Source organism: Anarrhichthys ocellatus, unplaced genomic scaffold (genome assembly GCF_004355925.1).
Source record: "Anarrhichthys ocellatus isolate YVR2014 unplaced genomic scaffold, GSC_Weel_1.0 scaffold103, whole genome shotgun sequence".
Lineage (NCBI taxonomy): Eukaryota > Metazoa > Chordata > Actinopteri > Perciformes > Anarhichadidae > Anarrhichthys > Anarrhichthys ocellatus.
In genome coordinates, this window is record NW_022280133.1 from 802,075 (window position 1) to 825,158 (window position 23,084).

At 42.6% G+C, this 23,084-nt stretch overlaps 1 protein-coding gene across 1 annotated transcript in view; it reads right to left on the reverse strand.

The window, feature by feature from the left end:
* The window catches only part of LOC116399151 (myelin basic protein), a 34,016-nt gene that overhangs the window by 5,848 nt on the left and 5,084 nt on the right, over window positions 1-23,084 (reverse strand). Inside the window, exons 2-3 of the mRNA XM_031876075.1 lie at window positions 17,920-17,978; window positions 10,269-10,350 (exon numbers count right to left, since the gene is read on the reverse strand). Of these exons, the coding sequence (XP_031731935.1) occupies window positions 10,269-10,350; window positions 17,920-17,978 (141 nt within the window). The remainder of the gene's footprint in view (window positions 1-10,268; window positions 10,351-17,919; window positions 17,979-23,084) is intronic.

Below are 23,084 nucleotides of genomic sequence, written 5' to 3' on the forward strand. Positions count from 1 at the left end.
CACACACACACACACACACACACACACACACACACACACACACACACACACACACACACACACACAGATTTCTTCTGCGTGACGACTGGCACAGTAAACTTATCATCCTGAGAGCTTTATGTCCCAACTCAATCTGAAACACTGCTCTGATAAATACAACAGTAGACCGAACAAGAACTACCGCCTCCGCCAATCACTCAAGTTGCAGTTCACGTCCATGTCGGTCAAACATGCAATCGTTTTAATATATCAGACATTTGCGTGACGTTGTCATAATTAGCATATTCCTTCTTCAATTATGGTCAAAAACAGTGTTTTCTGAGGTCACAGTGACCTTGACCTTTATATCCGTTCATCCTTACTTCTAAGTGGACATTTGTGCCAGATTTGTAGAAATCCCCGACAGGCATTCCTGAGATACCGTGTTCACGATAATGGTAGGGACAGAATGACAGACGACCCAAAACAAAATGCCTCCGGGCCACAGCTGAGGTAGAATAAACATGGTGGTATTAAGCCTGCACAGCTGCGACCAGTGGGTAGGAGCTATTCAGTATGTTCACCCACTAGGTAGGCACAACAGGTTTAAAACGTACAAAATCCCACACCAATAAAGCACCGCTGTGGGACAGCTTCATTTGCTGGTGGACAGAGGATCCTGATACTGCCGGCCTGTTCACATTGCCACTGAAATGAATCTTGAGCAATCTGACAAAACAGGTGCAGGAAGCATTGATCTCAAGTGTCACATATCTGGATAAAAACTGTTGTTTACTCAACAAAATGCGCCTCCGTTAGTCGGATCACACATTTGACTGCTTTTTCCATTGCTAAATACAAATATTGGAAAGCCCAACTTCACACTTTTTGGATATTCAATAGCTATTTGATCCGCTCAAGATGCAAGGAAAGGCCAAGTATAAATTATGTAGTTGAGATCTAACCGCAAATGCAACTTTCATGAGTTGTCGAGGCCACAAGCATGTGTAGTGAAGTTTGAATGAAAATGCATCGCTGAAGGCCCACTCGGTCAACTGCATTAAATGCATTTTCACAGATGAAAGTGCTGTTGATTTTTCTGATGCCAAAAACATCAGACAAGGTGTATTAATTTGGACCCAAGGCGAGTTACCAAACAGACTCAGTGGTCTCCGCCAGCTGTGTTGCGGCTCTTTCTCTGTTCGCCATCTGTCAGAGGGGTCCCACAGATTAAAAAACAAACAAATGTGAGCAGTGAAGCAAAATGGCAAGCAGTCAGTTGAGCCACACTTGAGAAACAATTTCAGGTGGGAACTGTAATCCTTCTCAACACAATGTGAATGGTTCTGGGTAAACATATGATGTCTAAACAGGCATCAATTTAATTTGAGTTGGTTGTTTTTCTTCCAAGGGGAAAGAACTCTAGTTCATCTTGTCCGACATATGGAATTCAGTAGCGTAGTACTTTTGTCCTCTCTTGGTTAGCCACCATGCCCTCCCCTTGGACTCTAGTAGCCACAGACCCAGCTGCTAACACACACACACACACACTCAGTGATTGTCCTGCCAGATGGTTGAGGCCAGATGACGTGGCCTCCTGAACTCATGGCAACACCGAGGCACAATCTCCTACAACATGGCACACGAACACGCCGTACACATACATGGTGTGTGTGTTTTCAGGAAATCGATCAGGACAAGAGCTGCGGACAGGAGGGAATACGAGAAAACGTGCATGCAGTGCATGTTGTAGCTCTTGCAGTTTTTTGAGTCATCTTTTGGTTAATTAATAAATGAATGATTTAATAATTAAAAGAAGAAAAAGAAAAAGGGAAAGAGATCAGAGGCAGATCAGAGGCGAGTAAGCGAGGTGAGAGGGGACAGAAAGGGAGAATCTGAACAATGGTGTCAAACCAAAGAACACTGGTCCAGTGATGGCTGCTGCCCTTTAACAATCAGAGCTTTTGAGGGGGAAGGAGAGGAGGTGCTTCGTGTTGGCAGTGCCAGGGCCCGTACCAGCTCATGTCAGCCTCGGCCACAGAGACAAATGACTGAGCCACTGCATATACGTATATAGGCGGGTACAGCAGACAAATGCACAGCAGAGGAACACACTCACACATATTCTCAATAACACGCTGTATGCACAGTCAGCAGTGCTAACACAACCTCAGGGAGAATAAACATCACATACACATTGTTGCAAATTACCAAAACCCCCCCACAAAAAAACACTCCGATGGCTAAACAATCCCTCAGCTGCAGCAGTGGTCATGATAAGGAATGTCCATCATTATTTACCGCAGGAAACAGTCTAACAGTCTATTTGTTTTATTTCCTTGGCCTTGTTTGAATGAGTAGTTTTTTGTAAAGCACTTTGAGCTTCATCTCCTGGATGGAAAGTGCTCTATAAATACAGTCGATCATTATTATGATCAGATATTGCTCGAGTTTCAATTGTAAAGATTTAAAGAATTCACTTTAGACCGTCTCTGACTGATGGCATGAAATATTCCGTATTACATTAAAGACTCAACTTTCAACAGAACTGCATCGCTTGGCTCATATGAAGTGGGACACGTTTGAATTGTTAACGTTGAATGTTCATTACTTCACATTTGTCTCTACGACCTTATTTCAGCTAATAAGCCTCAGCTAAAATCTGCCGTCTCTGGTAAATTGGTGTTGATGGACAAACGCATGATTACAGTTTAATTCCAAAGCAAAAGTAACAGACAGAAATAACTCCATCTGAGTATTGTGATCTGTCTCCATGCAGGCGTTAGCTTCATCAAGTTTTAGTTTTAAAGTAGCTTGAGGCTTGGCTACATTGATCCATCGCTTACTGCCCCCACGGAGGTGTAGCCACAGCTTCTGTCGTGCATCATAACATAGACCTGACTAATCGATGATCAAATTCCTTGCCAATTATTTCTATGATATGATTTGAATCAATTGAATCGATTAGTTGTCGCAGCCTTCTATATATTAGTATTATGTTAATGTCCTGTTGTTTAAACCCACTCAACTCTGCAGCTACCTTCAGCTCTATGGAGCATTTTAGCAACTTTTAGCTAATTGTTTTGGGTTTACTGCTTTGGTTTACTCTAGTCACTCTCGTTAAAAAGCCAGAATGTTCACTACTTGTCCATCAGAAGACAGCAGACCATTAAAGTGAGGGACTAGCTGGTGAACATGGAGCATTTAGCAGCTAAAGAGACATATTTGTCCCTCAGGAGTTGGTGGAGACAACAAAAGAACTACAAATTCCAGTACATTCAACAGGCTGATGTAAGCAAGACTACAAATAAATGCCAATGTTGCTCTGTATCTGTGTAGAATAATCAAAAAAACACAGCGAAGTTTTGAGCATGAACATGTTTGATGTAAAAGACACAAGAGAACGGCAGACATACGAAATAATGCAACACCTACTACCTGCAGGTGGCGCAGTTGACAAAATTGCAGTAGCAATTCTTTTTTGTAATGACATCAACATATACATCTATAGGTCTGAACTGCCGACTTTTCTTTTCTAGAGGTTGCGCAGAGCGGCATGGGTAGAACTGGTACGACGTGGTGAAATGGTTCGTTACCAAGGATCATTTAACACGCCTCCAGATGATATAAAACCTGACTTATGACTCGGTTTAACGCTTTTATGTTTGAACATTTGAATTTGCATTTTAATGTTTTACGCTTTCTTTCCTTTTCAATGTTTAAACACAGTATGTAAAGCACTTGTAATTGCTTTTGTGTATAAAATAAACTTGGCTTCTGAACAGCTCCTTCTTGTGAAGACTACAGCCCTCTAAATGCGTGTGAATGAGCTACAAAGCTAGTTCCGTGAAACCATCCCAAAGAATAATTATTTTGGTTGTATGAATGTATATTCAACATGTTAAACTATTTTGCTGTATAATATATCACATTCAGTGTTTACAGCGAACAGTGAGGCCCTGCAGAAAGCAGAGGGAGCTGTGCAGGCCAGATGAAGGGCAAACGCAAACCCAGCTGTGAACATCACACACAACGCTGCATTAAATCCATCATCTATCTCATTAGCCTTAGAAACTAAACCAGATATTCAATATTCACAAGCCTTCGTAGGGAGAAATCAAATGTCTAAAGGGCATGCTTGAATTATGTTTTCGTTAGCGGTTGATCTGTTTTCTCAGAAGCTCCTCCACTGAGTTAGTAACGAGCAGACAGAGAGGTGAGGGAGGGAGTCATCCATCCCCTCAATGCTCACTCTCGCCCAGTAGTGAAGAGCACTCTGATTAAACCCCACCATGCTTGGACCAAATCAATGCACCCTGAAGTAGCCTGTTCCACCCTTAAGGTTTCAAGGGTAGGGAAGCCCATATTGTGGGAAATAGCTGATCAAATACCTTTCAATTCCCTTGATTGAAAGTTTGACCTGCAGAGAATGAATCTGAAATGAAAATTGATTGGACTCGGACAAAGCTATGGGAACAGACTTGGACAGGAAAGCGATGGACATGTTATGTCCCTAGCTTTTTCAGCGGCTCGCTTTGTCAATTTTTCCAACAAAATGCTGCTATGTTTTCGAAAAATTTATTTTGATTCAGGAAGAGAATCCAATTATCTCAGTTGTTTGCGCTGTCGGGGGGTTTTGGAGTGCAACTACAGTATGTGCAGTTTTTACAATGCAAATGTGTTGCTGTATCAATCCACCCATAAAATGTGAAAGGTAGCAAAATCTGATTTGGACAGTACGGGTATTAAAGTTACAATTCATAAGATTCTCTTTCCAGTCCATTTTTAACAATATGTATGAAGTAATTATTCTCAGCAATAGCCATTCACTGTATTTGCATTCTGTAATTGTCTCTCTCTATACGACGCTTTCCATTGTTGCCGACTTGAGTCCGCCATGCAGGATGGAAATGAGGTCTCACAGAGGGAACCATACATTCACGGTGCGCTGAATGGGATGCAGAGGAGGACAGCTGATGCATTGTGTGCCTTTCACTCAGGACAATAGAAGATTAGTATTACCGCATCATTTTAAATGTCTTCTCTGAGTATTCTTCATTAAAACAAAGTGCTCTGGGCTGAGCTGTAAAGTGATACATCCGTTGCTCTTCCTCTGTTGCATTAGTTGCACAAAGTGTGTCCTGCTGACTGCAATAGTTGACGTGTCCTTTTAAACAAAACTCCGGGGCCTACTACCAGTTGATATAAATATCTGATCCACACAACAAAGTCTTCAGCAGAAAGCAGTGTTATTGCTTCACAGACGATGTGCAGTTTCTTTGCGCAGACGTGATATGAGGCTAAACAAGAGGTCCTCTGGGCTCACTCAGGAGTGCTCACTTGCTGACTGAATGCAATCGAGTGATTATCTGGTCTCTCGCTCGTTCCTCTCGTCCTTGTGGTGAAGGCGTACATGATACTGTGAGGAAACACGCAAAGCTGGACAACAAAAGGAGGAAATACGCTATAAGCCCTTGTGTGCTGAGATCTATACTTGAATTAAATAAAGGAATATTAAGAAATTAATGTCAACTTGTTTTCTTCATATAACCAACTCTTTTGCACGTGAACTGATGTATGTATGTGATGTTAGAGCTCAGGCAGGCTGAACCCATATTGATTCATCTCACTAAAGTCATTTTCATGAGCGTGGGTGTAGGAAGAGGCTGAAGCACGACAACAAAACCAACGATAAGGAAGGACAATCTTTTAAAAAGGAGACAAAACCCGTTTCTGTTGTATGAACCAGACAGTCTTACAGCTTATATATAATAAGTGCTTGTCCTTGTGATCTACTTTGTTTTAAAAGGACAATGCCAGTTTTCAACCTATTTTCTACATTTCACATTCCTGACACACCATTCTTTAAAGAGGAGGAAGTCTTAATGGGACCAATTTCACTGTGGAGAAGAATTGAATTCCAGGTATGAAAATGAATAATGTGTTTACATTCTAAAGTACTGTATATATCCTAAGTAGCAGCTTGGAGGATTATGTGGTGCACATTTCAATCCAAACACTTACTCAGGCCCCCCCCCCCATTTCTTCTTACCCTGTGATGATGAAGAAACAATGACCCAGACAGAGTCAGGACGCAACAGGCAGATACATAGAGGGGGTAAGTTTTGCTGAGCGGGGGCCTGCTGCAGGCCGGCCCAGGTAATGGGGCCGTAATGGGCTTTTATCAGCCGCACAGCTGATGGTGGTGTTTGCCCTTCAGTGGAAAAGCAGTGCAAACAGGAAGTGCTGCATGGAGACATCCCCAGACGCCGGACTGAGTCATGACGCCTGCTGATGACCACTTCACCAAAACAGGCTCTAATAAAGCAGAGCTAACCTGCCCGTCATAAACCACTCACATTGTCCCAATTTGGCGGCAATTCCTTTTATTTCATGTTGCCCGCCCCCTGAATCAACCTAATGGCGCTGAATTACTTCAGCCTTGATGCACAGGTAAGAGCAAGTCTTTAAATGCATCCTAACAGCAATGTTCCCTCAGTAAGAGTGAGGAGCTGATAAGAAAATGGGATTTTTACACACCATCAGAAAAGCAGTGCTGACTGAGCAGAGAACCAGTTAAACATTAAGCAAAATGGAAACTGCACTGCAGCGCTCTGAAGCAGCTCTTTGATCAATAACGATCAAACATAACACACACTATGATAGAGCTTTTATTTCCACTTACCCCTCTTAACAAACCGTATAATGTTCACTTTGGAGCAAACTCTATAGAAAACCGGAATGAGCGTGGTCGACACCACAGTCAGTTCCCGTTTACAGTCAGCTGCTTACCTTCCATTTTTAAAAGATCGCATCTTAAACCTGCCTCCTAATTCATTCCTGTTCTTATCATAAGCTGCCAAAAGCGCCTGTGTGAGGAAGCGGAGGTCCGCAAAGGGACTAGTGTAAGAACAACAAAAGCATCGTGCCATTAAATAGCTGAAGCAGTAAGACAGCCTGCTTACTAGAACAGTGACGTATCTGACGTACGTGACAGAAGATGCCTGGTAACCATGTTGTCCCACGAGGGTTAGAAGTAATTTCACGGGTGCATGGCTTCTTTGAAGTATCACTTGTGTTAATCGTGGCTCCTCTAAGTCTGCTCCGCGCTGATCAATGGCGAGTGTTAAACATGAGGAACATCAATTAACTGCAGGAGAGGGAGTGTATGGAGTAGCCAAGAGATCAATGTGACGAAGCCTCTGCAAGATATAACTTTCCTGTTTATATTAAAGCGTCAGTGAAACCGCAGATAGTCACAGTTGCCCTCTGCACAAGGAGACATGTGTACATACTCAAAAAAACTCCCGTGACCGTACATCAATATGGACCGAATTCAATCATGCATGCAGGCACACTCTTGCACATTCTTGATGGGCATAGAAATTAGTTTTGCATAAAATTCAATATTGACCTTTCTTTGAAAATCCTTTGGTTGGTGCATCCGTCATCTGATGCAGTCTAAATGATTTGGTATTTGTTGTATAATAATAATCAATACTTTATTGAGTCTGTAATGGGAGACTCGGTTAGAAATTATAAGATATCTATAAACACGATGAATTAGCAATGTGACGTTTGACAAACACCGACATTTTTCCAACGAGTTGTACTTGAGAGACGTCCATTATATTGGTATCGTTCTGGCGCTGCCAGACACGCAACCACACAAGCAGACAGACAGACAGAGACAGAGTGAGAGCAAGGTAGGGGCGGAGCAGAAGAGCAGAATCATTAGTTGACCGGAAGGGAACAATGTGCCCGAGCTGGTGTGAGCAGCGAGTTTAATGCTTGTGCTGAAATTGACAGATTGCAGCGCTGTGCACTTTCGCCTTCTACGACAAAGAAAAAGATAAAGAAGCTCTTTCCGTTCTTTTCAACGGCTCTCAGAAAATAATGGAGCCATAGGATCTAGCTCACTTCAAAGAGTCGGTGTTCCAATCGCTATGCTGAATCAACTGGATTGGACGGATAACTTATGTATTTGAAATTACTTTGGTTAATAACCGACTATCATCCTCCACTCTGACTCACATTACAAGGTACTGAAGCCAACAATGACAAGTACCCTAACAATCTAGAATAACATGACTTATGGCGAAATAATATCCTCAGTTGTAGCTCAGAGGCAGAGAAGAGCCGAGGAGACGTGCTGAGGCTCTGCGAGCCCCTGTGGACACACGGCATACTATATAGGAGATCCCATCACTGTGGTCAGCAGAGCAGACAAAACAGTCCTCCATGATGAGGCCAGCGTCGAACTCATCTCATACATGTTTGATGCGGCCACGACTGAGCTACAACATTCTCAGCAACAACCCTGATGGGTTTGTGCTCCTGGTCTTTTGATGCTGGAAGTCACCTGCAGATGGAGGGACGGGACGGCACTGTTCTCCACATCAAATCAAGAGTAGAGAATCACGCTCTCTCTCCGGGAGAGACACCACCTCCAGTCCCACGCTGCGAAAGGGAAGATGTCCCCGCTCAAAGGCTATGAGAGTAGTACCGGGTGACCTCCGTTATCGGAGAGGAGGGAGCTACGAATTTGCAGATCACGCCTACAGAAAGCGCGTACAGTAGGAGGCAGTAGTGTCTATCTGGAAAAAGACTCGCCACTTTTTGAGCATGAAGGGCACAGTTTATCTTTTCAAACCTCACAATCTCTCCACCAAACAATCTTTGAACGAGTTAAATAGTCAGACATTTTGTAGTTTGGCCAACTCACACAATCTGCTTTAATCAGTTACAACTGAGTCAATTTGCTAGTGACATTGCTAATAATTTGAGTTACAGCCTTATCGTTTAACCCCAGCAGTAACCTATGAATCCACTTCATATTTTCAGAGGCGATTCTGCTCTGTGAAGGAGCAAGAAGAAGGGAAACGTAATGTTTTTAAATCTTTAAGCCTTAAATATCGTCTATCCAAACCTTTAGCAAACACACACTCAGAGAAGCAGTTACAATCAAACTGATATCTCTTGTGCTGCAGCTATTTTAGTCAGTACACATGGCCAAATCCTTCCTGTCGCTTGCGTTTCACCACAGCTCACCCTGAAAACAATCGAGACTGACACAGAAGGGAGAAAACAGACTGCGCTTGTCTTCCTTTGCCTATTTCTTGAACGTTCCATGCTCTTCCTACACAGACGTGGTCAACGTCTTAAGGGTTTTTATTCTCTTGCAGAATGAACAGCTAACTTGCCCTCTCGTTATTACACTTTATTTAGCACGATTACATTTTTCCCCAACACTCAGCTATGAGAAGCCGACACACTGTAAGACAGTGATGTTTGGCTTTGGGGCATTTGGTCACTGCACACATTGTATGTGAGGTATCTGGGAGGTTGCATCTTCACTCAGCTCCAGGACGCCTCAGTGACACCGATGGTTTCATTCAAGGTGGCACAAAAAGACATCGAGGATGTTGGTTTCATGGGAAAAGTAAACTTGCAACTTTTGATGGAGCTTTTCTGTTGTATTTTTATTTATTTTTTAAACACAGCTTGATTTATTATGCACGCAGCATGCATGAGTTACAGTATATATCCCAGCAGAAAATCCAATTTGGATTTGCCTCAAATTAGAATTAAATCAGAGTTGTTGCCTCATTAATAAAAGAAGAATTCAGCAAATTTACACTAGCAATTGCTATTTCCTCCTGGCTGATCCAATTTATCCCAATTTGTAAAAATATTTTGCATTGAAATCAATCAAATTAATGTAAACAAACTCTGCTTTCATCTGCTGAGCTGCGGTATTACAACGGCTCTTTTTAACCACGCACACATCACAATGGACGTGTCAGAGGGAAAACTTCTACTAACAAATCACTCCAAACTAATGTCATGCAGCTTTATTAGCTGGATTAGCAGCTTTTGAGCCAGTGTTGTGAAGCAGAAGCCTTTCATTGTTGTGGAGGAGGAACAAAAAAGACATCGAGTCAAGATAGCTGAGTTGAAGGAGCTACCATGTGCATGTGGAGTTAAGGCTGTCATTTCAGGTTCTGCGGATTTCTTGATCTCACATTTCAATGTTTCCCACTGTGCTAACCTGAAATGCCCACATAATCTATATTCTAAAAACATCCTCAGTAGATTAGTTGTAATGTCTCCAGTTAGAAGAGGAGCTTGTTTTGTGTTATTGCACATTTACAGTCAATACGTTCTATTGATGGTTTTGGAGATTCCGAGGTTGACGGGATAAAAACAAGTGTCAGTTGTTTTTTAACACTGGGAGGAATGTCAACATGCATGTAAATTGGAATTCAAAATGTGGTTTGACCCCTTACCAAAGACTTCATCTGGTGATTCAGGCTCTTCTGCTGCTGCTGCTGCTGCTATCTCCACTTCTTCAGGCTCAGGTGACGGAGCCTTTAACAGGAACACAAAAACAGATTGAAGAGGTGAGGCACTGAGGTGCCATGGCAACGGAGCAAAGACGGAGAACAGAGAGAGAGAGAGAGAGAGAGAGAGAGAGAGAGAGAGAGAGAGGGATAGTTACATCTACAGTATTTAGGCTTTCGGGCTTTGTAATTGCAGCAGAATTATGCTCAGAGACCCATTCATCATTCATTTAACATTGAAAAGAAGGTGCTACACTTTATGAATCAGATTTGCCCATTTTGATGCCAATTCTGAATATCTAATGTTTCATCAGTTGTATTCATCTGAAAGGATTTATACTGTAAAGCAACTGGGTTATTACTTCTGTAATTGCGTTGTGTCTTCAGACATTAGAGACCCTTCTCAGCAAAAGTACATGTAGACCTAAAAACAAACTCTGACGACTTTCATCCTTTAAAGCCTTCATCAAGGAGTCAAAAAGATATGATAGCTGTAGTTGCTGCTGTGGTACTGTGACTAAGTAGTAGTCATGTCTGCTGAATCTCTCCTTCAGAAAACAATTTGATACAGATCTTGAAACAAATTCTGTGGTTTAATTAAAATGTAATTAAATCGCATCTATTTGAAATCAACTACAGAAACACCAAAAATTATTTCCAGCAGGCTGATGTCTATTAGAAAATCCATTCTGATGTACTTCGGAGGTAGATTTAGTCAGTGCAGAGCTCCGTTTGAAGCAGGACAGGTCACCTTTTGCTGCTGTCACTGAGGGGAAGCTTATATTGAGGAAAATAAAGATAAAGGACACCATTTAATCTTTCAATGGAAACATAAGCCTGTCTTATCAGGCTTTCCAGATGTACGCAAGTATTGATTCAGCTGTAACTCCGGGCAGCTCTGGTCTGATTCTTCACGAGCCATGAATTAAAGATTATGCAGGCTGAACTGTTATACCTACCTGTAAGTCCCTTATGTCATGTTCATTTCTTGCTGTAGCTATATGACGATTAAAGTTACTTGTTTCTATTTAGTGGTTCCAAGTGAACTAAATATCTGCATATGCTAATCCTCACATTTTATAAATCCTCTTACGGATTCCCTCCTCCTCCCTGATGACAATGTACACTCATGCAGCCCCAGCTTCCGCTTCCGAGTGGGCTTGCCAACATCGGGAATCAACACTGGCATTCAAAAACTGTGGGCACACCGCTCACAATCACATGAGCATACGGGAGGAGAGCAACGGTGACGTCCTCCTGTGAGCTGAGGGGAGGTGGACAAGTGTGGTGAGCAAGCACTTACCGATGCAAATCACATAAAAAGGTCAACAATGTGCTGCGCTTTTGAAATTTTATTTGTCCATTGAAACAATTACATCAAACAATGAATGTAAATTTGTTTTGACACAATGAGATTCGGATTCAATCAACAGGCTCAATGCTGGATTCTTTGTGCTCTTTTCACCGTTTTGAGGTGTGCGGGTCTCAGCTGGGTTGGGTTGTTTCAACCACTCTCAAATCCAATCTGATCAAACCACAGCCACCGAAATTGCACGACATTTGCATTGATATAGCTCACCTTATCACTGCATTCCCACAGTCTGTCGAGCACATCAACATTTCTTCCCATGAGTAAGGCTCTCAGTATTCAACTTTTGTTGGATTTTGTCCACACACACACACACACACACACACACACGCATAGAGACAGCTGTCTTATATCACAATTCAGCCTTGCACTTTATGTAAATGTTGAAAATTAGCAATGCAAATAACAAATCCACATTCCTGGAGCTGAGCCGCTGATGATTGGATGCTTGTTGAACTGATATTGTTGGAGGCTGGTGCAACTCATCGGACTGAATCCGCAAGTAATGAGGTTTAGGGGGCCTTTTGAAATATAATTAAATAAACATTTGTATCTTGACATAAGTGAAACTGATAAAATATGGACAGGATTTTGCCCCATCATTTTTAATCTGATGATTATTTCAGGCACTTGACTCAAACACCCCATTTCTATCCCTGCTGGATATTACGTGATGCGGAGACTGAGCTCTGTGTTCCCATGATCCCAGCAGATTGCAGTCAAGGGCGCCTTGCCGAGTGCGTTGGAATAGCGCCAAGCGCACTTTCGGTGAATTTCTCAGAGTTGTATCTAGCAAGCCACAGATTTACTACTTGTTGAAACGGTTGCCAACATAACTACATAGTAATGCCGGATTGTGTGCAGTGCATTTTGAAACTTTCAGGACCTAATTATTTAAAAAGTGGTTATCAAGTGTTCATACATAAACACAATTATTTGCTGATTAACAGACGGCGTGTCTTTCCTCATGTAAGTCAATGTGGAAAAAGCCTTTTTGGGGCGTGAAGGAGGAGGAGGTTATAATTCCATGGTTTGGCCACTCTGTTAAATTTGCTTCCAATCCTGGCGCTCTTCCTGAGGGCTTGGTGAACACGCAAATTTCCCCGGCACCAATTTGTGTCCATTCATTGACTTTGTATGTAATCGCATTGCACGAAAGGTTCACTTGGTGTGAAGAAACCATTATGTTTTCTCTTAGAAAGCTAAGACTAACTATCTCGACACTTTAAAAAAACAAGAACAATGCAGTTGTAATATATATGCCTGTTAGGCAGCTTTAGCCTGTCTAACAGGCTAAAGCTGATGTTTTTCTATATCGCGCATGTAGCCATTAAGATTTTAATTTTAAAATGCAAGCAGTGTTTTTAACAAACTCACTGAGCTAACATTAGCTTAATTAGCTAGTTAGCAAGAGCCAAAGAAATCTGCCAGCCACAGCTAAAAAGGAGAAGCCTGTTTTTGGCGACCTCTTTCTGGAATCAAGGACTCTTTGTTTCAACAATGAATATGAATTTAAAATGTAAAATCTGCCACCTTTATCCCTGTATACGAGTGTCTTGGCTGTTTGTTCTGCTTAAAAGATATCAACGCTAATGTTTGTGAGCATATTTGCTTGTTTGACGGGTGTCTCAGACTGGAACACTCAGCTATGGGGGTTCCTGCTGCAGCTCCACTCAGCCCTCTGATCTCCATTCAGTACTAAGGGTGGTGTATGGGGTTCAATGTGCCTTGAGTAGGTAGAGGGAAAGAAGAGTGCAGCCATTCGAACACCTTTTCAGGGCTCGGCTGATTGGAGACTTTCAAGTAATACTCTTCACCATCTGTGGTTTGGTGATAGCTGTGCCCTTCAGTGTTTCATCCTGTTCACACTTCGGAGATGGATTGGATCATCTCCTTATCACTAAGATATAAAGAGCACCACACACACACTGTACTGTCTGTAGCTTTGAAAGGCCAGCTTCATACTATCTCTTCCAAACAAGCACTTACTTTTGTTGTTCAAATAGATGAGACTGTGAGCCAAGCAGTGCTATTCTCGGTAACGACAGAGTACAGAGCGGGCTCGAGGTGAGAAAAGTGGAATTATGATTCAGATGAAGACAGATCTCCCACAGAGAAAGAGAAAAGAAAAGAAAAGAACAAGCCTGCTGGGCTGGTCACACCACACAGAGCTCTCTAATTGGGTACAATAGCAGAGCTGAAGCCTTGAGGTCTGCTAGCTGAGCCTCAAGCTCCCTCATCTGGAGACTGCGGTCTTCGATTTAGTAGTTCCAGTATTATGCCTCAATCACAACTAACATCATGGAAGGATTGACAAAGTAGCATCATATTGTGAAGCGGTTTTGAACTGGTGGACCACATATAAAGCCTTCTGTGACGACCCTCTCTGCCCCGTCTGCCTGCTCGTTTGGCTGCTCTCTTTGCAGGTGTTGGAGGTGGGTGTGGCAGAGGGTCGTTAGGCAGAGCGGAAACACCTGAGGCCATTAGCAACACTGGCCCTGTGTGTCAGTGCACCCTGTATTAAAAACCCTCTGGATTCTCAGTGGGTCGCTCTCCCCTTCCTGAGACACCCATTTTGGTTTTGGTTGGTTTCTACACTATACAACACTGCATATACACTGTCCACGCACCCACCCACTTACACTGCTGAAACTACTGACTTCACATGTCACTGTTAGTTTATGTTTGTCTTCTATGTTACTTTAAACCTAATAAATAATTGTTAAGCTGCTTCACTGAATGCATCTCCCTTTTTCGTCATGGCCGTTCGGCCCGGTTTGTGACAAGTAGGGGCTCGTCCGTCCAAAATTGATTGGCTTGAGGCTGATATTTGGTTCTGAACAGTAATGGTTTGGTCCAGCACACAATGTGTTTGGAGGATGCATTTATTTTTTTGGCAGCTGAGGTTGGTCCTGCAGCCAGCGTGTGTTTACACGAGTTGGCTGGTGTGAACTAGCAGCAGTGAGTACATGGTCCTCTAGTGTGTTAGTTTGACTTGTGGAGCATCCCTGGTTAGGTGAAGCAACGTGGTCCGTTTGGCTGCGTTGGTTTGTTTTTTTGATTTGTTATTTTTGTGTGGTGTGCGGTCAGACCAGATGTTTCGGGGACACAGCCGGAGCTGTCAGGTGAGGAACCAGCTTGCTGGGGGCCTAACCGGGCTACTGGTTTGAGTGTTTAAAAAGCCTACCGCTAATCTGCATGAAGACTAGGGTTCAGTGAGGTAGATTAGTTTGGGATAGGCAGTCTAGGTAGAGGGAATTCCATGTTAGTTTGGGGGACAAATCATTGTCTCAAAGGAGTAAAAGTGTAATGATTAGATTAAACCGTGTGTATATCTGATCTAACATAAGCTGATCTTAAAGTTGAGACTCTTTTTGTTGCTGTCAATCATCAATGCATTCTAGTATGCAATTCTTAGTTTAGTTCATTGTTAATTCTTGAAAGGGTTGTAATATTTTGAGTTGCACCCACTTTTCCTTAATGCACCTTATCTAAAGTTGTTTCTGTATTTTGCAAAAATAAATAGCTAACAACCTCATTCTTGACCTGTTTGAGATTTCCTACATTTCCCCAAATAACACCATCTGACATTATGAATTGTAGGTTATACTTGCAAGTGGAGAGAGCACTGGTGATGGTTATCACAAGCGCAATCATGTATCAACAGCCAGAGAGAGTGTCACTTTTTCATGTTCTTTTGCCAAGCTGAGAAAAGTGCACTCTCTATCTTCCCCGCGATGGATTTCTCTCTGGTAGTTCAGCATCAGTAGAAAATGGTAAGAAAAAAAAAAGTGTACTACAACTTTGCAGCCTTGAGACCACATCCTGATGTTTCCTGCTGAAGAAAAATCAATTCCCTCTCACTGTAGCTGGGCAGGAAATATCTCACCGTGATATGTAACATAGTCTCTGGCTGCCAGTGATCTGTACATACAACACCACGGTGTCAGAAATGCATGGTTCATTGCAAGTGGAGTCATTTTAAAAAAGTGCGCTGATGCATTTCTTTCAGTTAAATCAACCAAAATGCAATGTGCCTTTGTTTCTACTCTGGCAGAAACACAACAAGGTCGGTGTTATTCCGAGTGGGATTTAAGGCTGTGAAATATCGGCGGTGTGAAAATGTCAGAGATATTTGTCAGAGCTGCTGTGGAGGTGTGACAAAGGAGGCACGGGTACATTTTACCCTTCCCGAAATTATAAGGGACTGGGAAAGGGATCACGACTCAAGACAACAGCACCTGAACACAACCTGCTTTACTCTGTCCCGCTGTGTTCCTGCTTAACTGTCTCTATGACAACTGGCTGTTTTGCCAGACCTTTATATTGACTTTGATGTCTTGATAATCATGCCTAAAGAGAGGGGGAAAGTAAGTCACAGAGAGACATACAATTATAAAGCTGAATAAACAATGTGGCTTTGGCAAGACATGCAGCCCTAACACCTCTCCTGGCAGCTTCTCACTTGACAAATGAATCCTCTTCTCTCTCTCTCTCTCTCTCAGAGTGTGCTTTGCAGACTAAGGAAACAAATCATCTGCGGGGCGAACCATCAACCTCCCTGCTGTTTCGGGCTCCCCTCTACCCCCAGTGAGCCGACACGATCACTGCGCTCATTACGGGCAGCGGCCAGGTAGTTGGCCGTGAGACAGACCACACAGGCAGAGCGCAGGTTTTTTTCTACGCTGCAGCCCACGGCCCCTAATGCTGTTTTTCTTTCTACACCACCTCGCTCAGAGTCTGGCGTGAGGGGCTGCTCAAAAACAAGCAAGCAACCTCTTCATATCTGATCGCAGCCTCAGCCGTAATGGCCCAAACCCATTGCATTCGCTGTAATTTTGAAAAGCTGTGACAAAAAGGACTTGAACAGAGCGGGGGAATTGACATAATGATGTAATTAAATTACATTACTGTCCCAGTTTAAGCCGGATCCTCCTCCATACTTGGCGCACAGGATAGTGTCTTGCTTTTAATTTGTCAAAAAAAAAAAGATTCAAACTTAGTCTCTCAAACATATTTGGTTCCCCGGCCAATTAAAAATGCCTATTGTGAGGGGCCTAACGACTTTGTTTGCTACAAAAGAGAAAAGAAGAAAATCACACTTAATATCTTACTTCCTGTCCTAGAACAGCAGCAAACACGATCCATCCGCCAGCATAATGTCTTTCCGCCTGAGACTTTCATCCTGTTTTGAGCACGACTCAACAGCAGTACAAGAAGCAAGTGCACTGAAACATCTAAACGTTGCACGCTGTCAAAGAAAAACTGTGAAAAATCAGCAATTTCTAGATGGCGACAAATTGTTGCTGCTGTGGGAACAATGATGCTATATTATCAATGTCAGACAGCTGACCTTTGTGGACGTAGCCAAACAGAGTCATGATGACCACCGGGCAAGAGCTAATGGTTAAATGAGATAGGCACCTGGAGAGGTGTTAGTGTCAGCCTTGATGCACACAGTCACCTATTTATTTCCTACATGTTCCAGGCTTGTGGTTTTGAGTGGGTTGTTATAGGGCGACACCTAAGAGCCATAGATACCCATCATGCCCCCAACAGGCACCCCACGGATGAGCACTGCGCTAGTCATAATAGGGTCTTACTCCAGCACAGTGGCCTTTGACTCAAAATAATGCATAGATATGAATGGATATGGATAAACATCCACTCAACATTTGCGAGGTCGTTTCCGCCTCATCCCTGAATGAAGCAATGAGACGGTGCTTTATTCCATAGATCACTGCTTCTCAATACATCTGAGAGAAGAGTAGGAAGAGTTGCCTGTGGCAGTGTGATCACCGCCGTGCCGTAGGTGAGAGAGTCACCACAAACACGTAGGCGGCTCAGAAACATATCAAATCTCTTTTGAACATTGAAGGAAAAGCATTACAGGCATACAGACCTTTGAGATGAATACACAAAGAAGAATTTAGTTTGTGTTACATAAGCTGTGACTTTTTCAAAAGGCATTCAAGACTTGCGCACTGTAAAGTGGTTAACAGTCTGACTGAAAGATGAAGGCAATAAATCAGAACGACTGAACAGAGTCCAAAGTCCTGCTGTTAAAGGCCAGTGTTCACACTGATTAGGTTAAAGAAAATTCTCCAGCACATGCTTCATTCTCAGGCCATCATTTTGACAAAGATACACACACACACACACTTCAAGATATTGTTATTCCACATGCACAAAACAAGACACTGACACACCTGCTGCGAGGATTCTTACCTTGCTGCCTGTGGGTGACTCCCTCTTTCCTAGGTGCTGGCCCATGCTGGTGTCAGAGACTGTAAGAAAAACAGAGGAATGTGTTCACACCAGGAGAAGACTGTAAACAGCATATTATGTGAGCATTGTGTCCTCATCCTTGTCTAAGCAAGAAGGGCTGACTCTTGAGTGTGAAACTGTATCACACACAGCTCTAAAAACACTGATGCGTTTGCCAGTTCAGTGCGCTTCGTTTGGGCTGGTGTGAAAACTGTCAACGGAGGCCTGGTGCGGACCAATCAGCTGGACCGGGGCCGCTAGCAAAGGAGGGTCTCGGCCCGCTTCCAAGTATGCTTATTTGCGCTCTCTCCGGCGTCTGAAAAACTCCACTACGGGCTGCCTCGGTCCCGTCGCCCAAACCAATCCAACTAAATAGGCAAAAGCACAACAGTTTGTAAATTTTGTTTCTTTTTCTGATGGTCTGCGGAGTTACCACTGCTTTGACACCATAGACTGTATATAATATGTGGTTGTAGTCACCGTGAAGTCATCCATTGGTTTCGATCCGACTCTTTGAAGCCTTTTTGGTCGTCAATCACAAGGATGCCACGCTCTCAAGCATACACTGCTTTATCGGCTATTGAACTCCAGAATGCAATGGGATGAACATCATGCTGTGTTGAAGAAGACTTGAAACTCACGATTAAGAGCATTAACTCATGTTTACAATGTTTCCTGAGGTAAATCAAGTGAAAAGCAGGGTCATTTTCTCATAGAGTTCTATACAATCGCAATTCTTTTTGAAACAAGGAGTCGCCCCCTGATGGCCATTAGAAAGAATGCAAGTTTAAGGCACTTCCGCTTTACTTCACTTTCTGTCTGCCAGTGATTTAGCTACTTTACTGTCCTCGTCCTTGAATTTGATGCAGATCTGATGCAACATTTTTTAACAACAATGTATCATTTTGCCACAGGTGCCACAATTTAGTCTCATCCTCACCATTACCTGCTGCTGTGCTGTCTAAATATATGTTTGGTGGTGATGGAAAGAAAGGAAACAAAAGGGGGGCCATTATATCTTACATTATATCTTGCTGCTAAACTACACCCTTTAATGATAGTTAAAAACTTGAATTACAATATAGGTAATTGTGCGGCACTAAGAGATGGGGGCCACATGAGAGACCGTGTCAGTGATTACTGTGTCACTGCATCTCTTCCACAGTGTAAACAGCAGTATGTAAAACTAGAGGGCTGCAGCAATAACTCCAATAAAACAGAGAGCGAACTGACTGACTCCAGAAAACAGGTGTACTGCAAAGTCTGTGAAAAGCACCTACACATCCTGAAAGTGAGAAATGTACGTGAAGTAAGGACAGGTCTCAGGTGTCTGAGCTCAAAGCTCACAAACAACATCAAAACCAAGCAAGAACTTTCATCCTCATAATTCAATAACTGAGGCAAATAAGAACTGTCGTTTATATGCTTAACAGGTGCAAGTGAGAAAAGGTGTAAAATTGTTTTTTTTTATCAAATTGTAATGCTGAATATCACATGAATCAAAATCTCAGTTTACACCCACAATTCAAAGATCCTCTCCTTTACTTTCAAATAATCTCACTGAGCATTTTTGGCTTCCAGGAGAGTTTTTCCAGACATCAAAAAAGGCTTTCATCATATTTGGCACCTATTTCCTTTTCTGGAATGTGTCAAAAGAATGTGCGGTTCATATACGCTCCGTTGATGGTCCACATTGATGTTGGAACAGGCGTCGAACATTATGGCTGGATGCACAGCCAAGAATACAGAAAACTGTCCATACTGACGGCAACAATGTTGAAAAAATGATCTTAATTCAACTGCATGAATGCAGTATGTGTCACTTTTTATTATTCAAATTTCAAATGCACCGAGCCTCTCACATTCCCTACTCACAGGTCAATCAGTCTGAAGGATTCAAAAATATGCTAATAAGGCCTTTGAACAATCACGATAAAAAGAAGATTAAATCATGACCTACTCATTTCCTACTGTTCACGCACGCACACGCTGGTATTAACACTTTATTTCCACAGTGAATACATATAAAGCATTGAGAGATGCCATTACATCATTACATTGTCCTCTGAACAGGGAGCAGAGGGGAGCAATGTTTACCACAGGCAGCAGCTTTAGCAGTGCTTCAACATTCACGACAGCAATTTAAAAAAGGCTCCCAGGAGCTAAAAACACTCGCAAATCTCTTCTAGTTTCTCTTCTGATTATAATGTGGCCCACTGACGCCTCTCTACGGAGAAGAGCAGCCGCATCTGAAAAGGAGCTTATTAATGAGGGACATTTAACAGCCCTTTGTTTGGCTACTTGTAAGCAGCGGAGATACTGTGAACACATATCACGTATTTGCCACTATGTTCACCAGCTAGTCGCTAACTGTGTCTGTATGCTCTATGGTGCTGGGCAGGTAGTGTACAGTGGGTTTTTTTTTCTTTTTTGGATGGAAACAAGGTTGGTGAGGGCGTTGAGAGTGAACCAAACCAGTCATGGGTTGGGTAGTGTCAATGTGAAAATGTGAATCCTTAAAGGATTTCCCGGGGCGGTTAAGTTTGGCATGACAGTATTTGTGCATGTTGAGATATCTGTTCCACGTGAGCCGGTGTTTTCAGCAGCTTGGACTAAATCCAGTGAAGAAACAGTGCTTGAGTCACCCCAATCGTAGATGCTTATAATCTTCACTAAAACCACTAAGTCTGAAGTATGTCGAGAGATCGATGAAACACAGTTCATGTTTACTTGGTAACAGCTCTTTGCTCTTGAAGGCTACAGCCCTTTTTGATGATGCAAGAAAAAATGTGTTTAGGCTCTACAAGTGCTAGATCTACCCATATTGATTAATCCAACTTTGAAGGTGCACAATACGAGATTGGGAGCATTTCGATTGCCTCTCAACGGCTCTCAACATGTCGACGTCTGAGCCAGCGGCGCGTAGCTAACAGTGCCAACAGCACTGACAGTACGGACTACGGCAAACATGTTGACAGAGCTAACAGTGTTTACCTGAAGAGGAACGGGAGGGTTGGTGTTAAGCTTTCACCATGACGCTGTGGGTCGGGACGGCGTTATCAGCTGTAACCGCCACATGACGGGAGTGCGGAGCGGCGACCGTAAGCTAGCCAGTGGGGCACGCTCACATGCATGAACATGCACTACAAGTACACGCATCCGGCCATGTCAACAAAGCGAGGAGTAGCTCGGATAACACTACACACAGAGGGAGTCTCCTCAGGTACACATTACTCTGCTACATTGTAACATAGGAAATATTTGTTTGCTGCTACATTAATGCTCCAAATGTTGCACATTGTTCCTTTAAATAGGTCTACGCTTGTTCTGTGGCAAGTTATCGCTTAGGTTCTTGTTGCACCAACAACTGCTTCAGTAAGGCTTTAAGCAGATTAAAGAAATGAAACGCCCAATGAACTTCCAATGGAAAACAGAGCTTCTAGATTAGTGGATATAGGTATATATCTCACTTAGCCAGAAGAATGAAGAAAAGGACTGTGGTTTATTTTTGCGCATACTTAACAGAACACATCTGCACACAGCTAATTCTCCACTGGATGCTACAGACAGCCATGAGATTTCTCACACAATTTGAAAGCTAGTGATTTAAAAAAAATGTATTAGCATTCTCCAAATACATAAGGGCTTAACATTGATTAGCTCTACAGAGAAATATTGGTATATTTTTTGGAAACCTCACCAACACATTTTAAAAAGCCCGTGAACTAAGAGAATGGTTGAATCGTGTCTGAGTGTGCTGGTGGTTGAGCCGTAACAGTCATAGAAAGCACAACCAAGTAGCTATAAAAAATAAGAAAGTAAATAAGAAACTCCCTGTTGATTAAACAAAGAGCCACAATGATATTGTCAGCGTAAAAGCTGAAATACACTTTGATGGACATGGGGGGAGACATGGCAGGGATTCTAGTGTATGCAACTCAACTCAACGTGAGGCCTTGCAGCCAGTTTCGCTCTCGAATGTTACACAATCAGAGCCGAGATCCTGCAACGACTTGCAAAAGACTGTTGCATAATAGAGTGCGAGATGCAGAGAGGAGGGGTGGTGGTGGGGCTGTGATACAAGGCTGCAATTACAACGGTCCAGCTGTACTTTTTGCATGTAACAAAAAAAAAAAAAAAAAAAAGAACACACTTGTTTGTCTAATTTTCAGAGACATTCAGAGATAGGAAGGCAAAATAAATGTAATCCCTCCTTCACAAATTAACCCATGCCTTGCTGTTAATTTCCAGGTGCGTCTGAGTGCATTTTTTTTTGGAAACATTTCTGTTTTCCTTTTAAATACTCCATTAGGATGGTAAAAGCTCTTATGACGGGGCGGCTACATACAGGCCAGCACCTGGAAGAATCCATTATCACACAGCACAGTCTGCAGCACATTTGAGCAATCATCTGTCTGAGCTGTCCATCACATGTCGCTCTTTCAGCTCATCCAGTTCAAGATTCTTCTCCTCACATACAAAGCCCCTCATAACCTCGCCCCTTCTTACTTTTCGGACCTCCTGCATCGACACGATCCCAAACGCAACCTCAGATCTGCCGATGCCAACCTCCTTACTCTGCCCTAGCATCGGACCTGGGGGGGACAGGGCCTTCTCCATTGCTGCCCACTTTCAAAACTGCACGTAAAACTCACCTATTTAAATCAGCGTTTGACCTGTAAAATGTATGTTTTTTTTGTGCTATTCCTTATTATTATTATGTCATCTATTTTGTATACATTGAAATTCCTTCTATTGTTTCTGTTTTTTACCATGTAAAAGTGTCTTTGAGTGCCTTTTAAAGTGCTATACAAATAAAATGTATTATTATTTCAAAAAAGACAAAGCCAAAAACCTGCATGTCGACATTCAAACAAACCTTCTACCTTATGTCTTCTGTTTGTAGCACATACTGGACCTATTTTCTGTTCTCTTTCAGATTTCAGTTTCCCACCTTAACAATGGAGAACAGAGCACTGTCCACCAGACAGATTGCAGAACGGCTAAAGGAATAGTACCTGTAGTGAAAACCAAACCAAATCCCTCTGTTTTTCAGTGAGGATAGAGGAGGTACAGCTATTTATTGTAGCTCTGTAGACTGTAGCTCTGTGGAGATGAGAGGGATA